This window comes from Arachis duranensis, chromosome 7, assembly GCF_000817695.3.
Source record: "Arachis duranensis cultivar V14167 chromosome 7, aradu.V14167.gnm2.J7QH, whole genome shotgun sequence".
Taxonomy (NCBI): Eukaryota; Viridiplantae; Streptophyta; class Magnoliopsida; order Fabales; family Fabaceae; genus Arachis; species Arachis duranensis.
Window position 1 is genome coordinate 50,866,990 of NC_029778.3, and position 8,348 is coordinate 50,875,337.

The window sequence follows — 8,348 nt, forward strand, 5'->3', positions numbered from 1 at the left end:
GTTGGGTACTTTTCCTTGCTCATAAGAATGATGCATTTTATGCTTTCTCCACCCTTTGTAAGAAAATTCAAAATGAAAAAGATTTAAAAGTAGCTCATTTGAGAAGTGATCACGGAAGAGAATTTGAAAATCAAGATTTTGAAAAATTCTGTGATGACTTAGGGATTTCTCATAATTTCTCATGCCCTAGAACACCCCAACAAAATGGGGTGGTTGAAAGAAGGAATCGAAGCCTTCAAGAGATGACTAGGGCCATGTTATGTGAGAATGAAATTCCTAAATTTTTGTAGGCTGAAGCTGTGAACACAGCATGTTATATTTTGAATAGAACAATCATTAGAAAAGGGTTAAAGAAAACTCCTTATGAGCTATGGAAAGGAACCCCTCCGAATCTTAAGTACTTTCATGTTTTTGGATGCAAATGCTTTGTACTTAACAATAAGGAAAACCTTCGAAAATTTGATCCAAAATCCTATGAAGGAATGTTTGTTGGATATTCCACCACAAGCAAGGCTTATAGAATTTATCTCAAAGAACATAGGACAATAGAGGAATCCATACATGTTACTTTTTGTGATTCTAACTTAATTCCCAGTACTGTGATAGATAATGATTCAGATGGAGAAGGAGCTGAAATAAGCAAAGAAAATCCCAAATCTGTCCAGAATGAAGAATCTGCCAGTCCAGTTTTGTCTCGTCAGATTGAAGGAGAAACTTCCGATTTGTCTCTTGAGCAGGGACGAGAAACTGAAACAGTGAGACCACCAGAAGTTCATCAAAGCTCAACACCTGTTCGAAAGCCTAGAGAATGGAAGTCTATGAAGGGTTATCCTCATGACTTCATCATTGGTGATCCCTCTCAAGGAGTAACAACAAGATCATCCACCAAAAGGCCAACCGAACCTAGCAATCTTGCTCTCTTGTCACAAATAGAGCCCAACAATGTCAAAGAAGCTCTTGAGGATCCATCATGGGTCAAAGCAATGCAAGAGGAGCTTGCTCAATTTGACAAGAATAAGGTTTGGACACTAGTATCTCATCCGAATGGTAAGAAGGTAACGGGTACTAAGTGGGTTTTTAAAAATAAACTTGGTGAGGATGGACAAGTTGTTCGTAACAAGGCTAGATTAGTGGCCAAAGCATGTTTTCACTCTTAAGCACAATTAAAGGAGAAGTTATAAAACCATGCTATTTCATTGAATAAATGTGGGTAAAAGGTTATAAAATCCCCAAAAATCAATACAAGATAAACTGTCAAAATGGGGTGCCTATGCTGCCCATAAGGGTTTCAAAATGTTTCAAATGGATGTTAAGTGTGCCTTCCTTAATGGTTTTATTGATAGGGAAATGTATGTGGCTCAACCCCCCGGTTTTGAACATAAAGAATTTCCAAACCATGTCTTTAAATTAACTAAGGCTCTTTATGGTCTTAGACAAGCTCCAAGAGCTTGGTATGAAAGGCTTAGTGCCTTCTTGTTGGAAAATCATTTTCAAAGGGGAACCACCGACACTACCTTATTCATTAAAGCATCTAATGATGATATTCTTCTTGTTCAAGTTTATGTTGATGACATTGTATTTGGTTCGGCCAATGTTTCCTTGTGTGAAGAGTTTGGAAAACTCATGACTAGTGAGTTTGAGATGAGTTTAATGGGAGAGCTTACTTTCTTTCTTGGCCTCCAAATTAAACAAACTCCTAGTGGCACTTTTATTTACCAAGGAAAGTATGCCAAAGAGCTTATCAAAAAGTTTGGCCTAGAAAGTTCCAAATCAATGGGCACTCCTATGCATCCCAATACTAAACTTGAAAAGGATGATGATGGCCAAGATGTGGATGAAACTAGGTATAGAGGAATGATAGGTTCACTCATGTACCTTACCTCCTCTAGACCGGATATAGTCCAAAGTGTGGGTGTATGTTCAAGGTTTCAATCTCATCCAAAAGAATCCCACCTCACGACTGTTAAACGCATCATTAGATACATTAAGGGAACTTGTAATTATGGATTATGGTACCCTAAATCTGATGACTTTTGTGCAGTAGGTTTTTGTGATGCAGATTATGCGGGAGATCGAGTAGATAGGAGGAGCACCTCCGGCATGTGTTGCTTCCTTGGAAGCTCACTCAACATGTGGTCAAGCAAAAAACAAGCCACTGTGGCTCTATCCACTGCTGAAGCCGAATATGTTTCCGCATCTGCTTGTTGTTCACAATTAATTTGGTTAAAAACACAATTGGAAGATTACAAATTAAAAATCAATAGTATACCCTTATTTTGTGATAATATGAGTGCTATAAACATTTCAAAAAATCCTGTTCTGCACTCAAGAACTAAGCACATTGAGATAAAATATCATTTTATTAGGGAACATGTGCAAAATGGTACTATTGATATTCAATTTGTAAAATCTGAAGACCAAATTGCTGATATCTTTACAAAACCTCTCTGTGAAGACAGATTCTGTACATTGAGAAAAAGATTGGGAATGTTTGATTTGAGTTTCATTGAAAATCTGTGAATTAGTGACTCTGTTCAGGTTTGCTCGTAGGTTTGGACGAGATGAAAATAATGGCACAATGGAAGAGCTGTGGTCTAGGGGGAGGCAACGCAGAATTCAAATTTTATGGGCCCCACCAATTTTCATGACCCCACCATAACAGTTTTGATAGTTTCCCATTTTGTTTGAAAAAAATATATCCACAAAATCTCTTGATTGTCTTATCATATCTTTTGGAAGAAGCACAAGTCAAATCAAATCCCTCTTTTTCAACTAATCCCTTGATATAAGGAAACCATCTTTTCAAACTTTTGGAAACCACCCTGGTCATTAATTACCCACCTTGTGCATTAACTATCTCATATTCTCCTTTCATTCTACATTTATTCCATCCATCTTCTCTCACACAATTCGGTTCAACTCACTCTCTCATCCTCTACCCTTTCAATCTCATTATCATGAACAAAAAGGACACACCCGAAAAGAGCACTCAGAAGTTTAAAGGCATTGCTTTGAATAACACCAAGGAGCCAACAAATTTGGAGTCATGGGATTTCAAGAAAAGGTTTCATAAGCCACATTCTCACTATGATTCATCTAGGTTCGACTCATGTGCTTCCCATGAATTCCACAATGAAGTTCTGAAAGAACGCGATCTCTGTGCTTCTTATCAAGTCAGTCTAGACTCACTCTCTGCCAACGGGATCAATGTCTCCTCTCTGTTTGATAATCTTCAATGGACTCCTCTGCTTCACATCCGGAAGCCAGTTTACCCATGTTTAGTCCGTGAGTTCTACGCCAACATGAGACTTATTGATGGCATAATCCACTCATATGTGAAGAAGAGTCATATCACTCTTGATACTGGAATCATTGGGATGGCTCTAGGTTACAAAGAAGAAGGACCAAGAGCATACATGTCTAAGGAATGGGACTCACAGGTTGGAATCACCTACCAGATGGCTTTAAATCACACCTGCGAGAATCTCTCCAAAATGGATGGTACGGCACCAACTCTCAGAGAACTTGGTCCAGATAAGACAATTCTTCTTTATAAGATCATATCTCATGTTCTCATACCGCAAAGTGGTCCACGTCATCGGGTAACAGTGTCTGACTTTCTTGTCCTTTTTGCTCTCGTTACTTCATCTCAAATATCATTTGCATACCTTATGATAAGGCACATGTGGAAATATGTCAAGAGTTCAAAAAGGCCTAATCTTCCATATGGGATGTTTCTCACCTGCATCTTTGAATATTTTAAAGTTGATCTAACAAATGAAGATGTTGAGAATAAGGTTTCATTCATAAAGGGAGAAGGAGATGGTAACAAGAATGCTGATTCTGAATCAGGAGTACAATCTATCTGATGTCTTATGAGAATTCTAGTGTTATTCGGTTCCTGTTTGAACTTTTGCTTGATTATATAGATACTTTTGTGATACTCTGTTAAACACTTGATTATTTTGGATATTGGTTATATTTTGCATATTTTGTTTCATAGAATAAATTCTGTTTGCAGTTGCCCCTTTGATGACAAAAGGGGGAGGAATTCTAGGTTCCAAAATTGAAATTGGAACGAAACAGGGGCTGGAAAAACAGGGCAACAGGGGTTGAAATTTTCAATTTTTGAAAATTCATGATCACCCTTGTTCAAAGAATGCATGTTGTTAATGCATCAGTTTTACTATGATCATTACTGTTTGAACTGCATTTTTGGTTTATCATAATTAGTTTGATTGGCATTTGGTTTATAATGATTGACTTATTTTGATGCCTGGCTAATTGTTTCATCTTTGATAAACTTGTTGGATTGAAAATTTATTTTTGGCAGTTCCTTTAAAATTATGTAAAATATCAAAACTGCCTTGTTTGTTTCTTCAAATATTTTTCATTGAATTGTTATGTTCTGATATTGTAAACAGGAAATATTTGAAATATTTGGATAGCTTTGTGTTGTATGAAATTGTTTGAGTAGTAAATCAGTTTATGATATCAAATGAGTTTTGATTATCAATTAAAACTGCTCATAAATCAAGCAATTTAGCATTATAAAATTTGCTAAATAACATTGTTACTTGAAGCTTGATTTAAATGTTACAGGTTTATGCTTCCCTTAGTAAAATAGCATATATTAAGGGGGAGCCATGTGACATTTTGAAAGGGGAGAAATTCAAAATCAAAGGGAGTATTCTTTACTCAATATTTAAATTTCTTTCCAATTCAATTTTAATAATGTTTGTCATCAAGGGGGAGATTGATGAGTTTGGAAAACTCTAAATTAATATTTGTGATGACTAAACATTATTAAAACAATTAATTACAAAATTATTAATTTGATCTTATTTAATATATATTGATTAATAATTTTGTTGCAGGTTTTATATATTGGGCCGAAACAAAAGAAAATTAACAAAGCCCAACTGTTGCAATATTGGTTCAGCTTTGTGTTGAAGCTAGTTATAATTGGGCCAGAATAAATATTAATGTTGCAAGCCCAACCAAATGCTTTCTTATTTGCTTCCTATGCTTGATCCGCTACACAATTGTATCGGGAAAGCAAATGCTTATCAAATGGGCCAGCTTTGATCATATTGTCACAAGCCCAAAATTATACTAAAGAGAATAGCTTTCATGCTTGGTCCGAATCAAAAGAAAAATGAAAGCTTAGTGCTTCCAACGGAACCAAATTCTAACAAAGTGATGGATTTCAAAATCTATTACATTGTTAATTAATGCATGGGGAACATGAGAGAGAAAAATTCAGTAGAAGTGATTGATGGCTATTATGTCAAACACGCCACTCTATGTTAGGGGAGTAAAAGCAAGCTATTCAAATTAATTTGCTTAACCACTTTGCTTTGCTTTTATTCAGATTCTTTTCACTCTCTCTCATCTCTTTCTTCTTCTCTACTTGGTCCTTGTCCAGGAAACAATGGACGCCGTGCTCTTCAATGAAGAAAAGGAAAGAGTTGCATGCATCAAGACCATCAAGCTAATGATGGCAAGAAAACATACCAAAAGAAAGATGAGCTGTGGCTGAGATTACTACCAAATGTGGTTAGATTTGGTGAGGTAATCTTGAGCCTTTCATGCTCAAAATGGAAGAAGAAGATTCGGCCAAGAGGGAGATTCTTGAAGCATGGCTTGTCTTCGAATCTGACCAACCACCACAGGGAGTAGCTAGAGTGGCGAAGTGATGGTTGAAGGCAGAGACTGAAGCAGATGAAGTCATCATCATCATGAGTCATCAAGGGCCAGGAATCCATCTTGGAGAGGAAGCCAAGGATGGAGAGCCCGGATTGATGAAAGGTGATGATCAAGAAAGGACTAGAGGTAATTGCATGTTGGTTAATGCATGATTATCTCTTCTCTCTTTGTGTGGCCGAACCGGTTTGTTGAAGGAGGAAGAAAGTTGGTTCGGTTTTGGCTTCAAGTGTGGAGGCTTTCCTGTTTCTTTAAAAAGGGGGAACAACCACTGTTTGAAGCAAGGAGAAAGTTTGAGAGTGCAAGGCACAGAGTTCTCAGAGCTAAGTGAGGTTTGTAATGAAAAAGCCATAGAGCGGAAAAAGGCAGAGAGTGCAAAATTAAAAGAAAAAGCCATAGATGTCTTAGAGTTCCTTTGTTCATCTATGTTGTGTATCATGATTCTGTGGGAATCCCCTTGTAAGTTGGGTTAGCACTTTACAAGTTGTAATCAGATTGGTTATAGTGAAATTCCATCATATTTGTGATGGAGACTGGATGTAGGCTGCACTGTACTTAGCAGCCGAACCAGGATATATCTGGGTGCAATCTTCTTCTCTTTCTACTCCATTTCTGTTTTCTACCACACACGAGCAAAAGACAGAATTATCTCGTGCCAAGTGACGAGACAAAACAAAAAGTCTCGTGGCAAGGGACGAGACAAAACAAAGTTGCTCGTGTCAAGTGACGAGCAAAAGCAGAAAAGTCTCTTCCAAGAAACAGCAAGTGTTAGCTTTCAAAAAAAGGGGCTAAGATTCAACCCCCCCTTCTCTTAGCCACTGAAACCATCAAGCTTGATCACCACTTTTAGGCTGGAATGAGAAGCATACAAAGACTGAGAGCATGCATACTTTTTTTTAACAAATTTATTACGCGCAATAACTCATTGATCCAATTTGTGAAACAATATGATAATTGCCTAGGAAATAAAAAGCAAAAAGAGAGACAATTGGATGTTGTATATTTTCATACTATTATACCTTGTGCAACAAAATCTTTAATAGAAGCTTAATTTCAGTATGCATATATTCATGAGAAATTCAAGAAAGTTCAAGCACAATTCAGAGAAAATGTGAATTATATCACAAGATCAATGGAGTGCACTCTAGATTTTACAGCGAACAAAGTTTTAGAATAGATTTCAAACTGTATATTTAATAAGTTTGTGGTTACATATGACGCGATATCATGTGAAGTAAAATGTCAATATTTATTATTTGAGTTAAGAGGTATATTATGCCGTCTTTATTTAAGTGCATTAAGTTTTGAGCTAGTAGGAGATCTGATGAGCTTTAATTGGAGCGAAAAAGTAGGAGATTTGGTGATTTGGTATTCCGTTCACATAATATTTGAGAATTTATATCAGAATCTGAGGAGTTAGTTGTGATTTTGTACCATACTTATAATAATGTGATGGTTGAAATGCAAGTATATAAAGCCAAAAATAAAGAAAAATATTTCTTATCACATAAAGATGCTTCCTTAGATGAGATTAATGACCTTCAAAGTCTACCATGTGAGAGAATAAGAGGACATCCCAAAAATAGATTGAGATTAAATATTGAAAAACAAAATGCAAATGCATCAAATAAAAAGAAAAAGAAAATTCTTTGTGCATCTTAATACTTGTGCTAATATATTATCTACTTTTGCTAGTATGCAATGCTTTGGTTTTTTCATATTATGTTGTGTTAATGAATTTCCAATGATAGATTTAACTATTTTGGTATTATGGTGTTTATTTTATAGTCACTACTAGGATACAAATTACTTTTTGCAATTCTGTTGTCGTAAATAATGTTTAGCGACAATGTGAACAAATTTCAGTGTTGTTATTATTTTTTTAATATATTTAATTTAATAAATATAAACATATATTCGTTCAAATAAATAGGATTATAAATACAGTATAAACATATTCATTGAAGTTTAATATGGAAAATAAATTCGTCAAAATTTTTTGAAGAATAACGTTTGATTGGATAATAAAAAAAGAATATTTATAAAGAGGCAAAAGACATGTTTGTTTTAACTCTAAATAAGTTTAAACACATTATTCAAAAAATGCAATATTCAACTAAGTTGATATTTTAAACAATATTCAAAGTTTATAATATTCAACCAATTTATTTTAAAAATCTTGTGTTGAAACTTTATAAAAAGGAATTGATAATATAGCAAATAACTTGGAGGTCTTATGATTTCAGATCTTGTAATAAAGTGATCTTTCAATTTATTTATTTTGTTAAAAAGAATTCGTAAAGTATATTTCATTTTAAAATGATCAACTCCATCCTACAATTGAAAAAAAATATTTAATTTGTCCTAATTTAAACATAAAGAATCAACTATATTTAATGTTACTTATTTTTTTCATTACTTCAATATTTATTTCTCTTGGATATTTTTTCGGAATAAGTCACCTCTAACAATTTCATGATAATAATATGCAATCATAGCTAATAAACAAAAACTGAAATTGATTAGAATAATGAAAGAGATAAAATATGTCAAATAGTATAGTAATAGAAAAACATAAAAAAAAATATTAATTAACACTATAATAGTAAAGAATAATAGAAACATAAATACCTAATTCACTT

The 8,348-nt window shown here is 34.5% G+C and overlaps 1 protein-coding gene across 1 annotated transcript in view; it reads left to right on the plus strand.

Annotated features, from left to right (window-relative positions):
* The window catches only part of LOC127740549 (uncharacterized), a 3,164-nt gene extending 691 nt beyond the window's left edge, over positions 1-2,473 (plus strand). The window contains exons 2-3 of the mRNA XM_052251587.1: positions 607-1,055; positions 2,417-2,473. Of these exons, the coding sequence (XP_052107547.1) occupies positions 607-1,055; positions 2,417-2,473 (506 nt within the window). The remainder of the gene's footprint in view (positions 1-606; positions 1,056-2,416) is intronic.
* Positions 2,474-8,348: the final 5,875 nt, after the last annotated feature.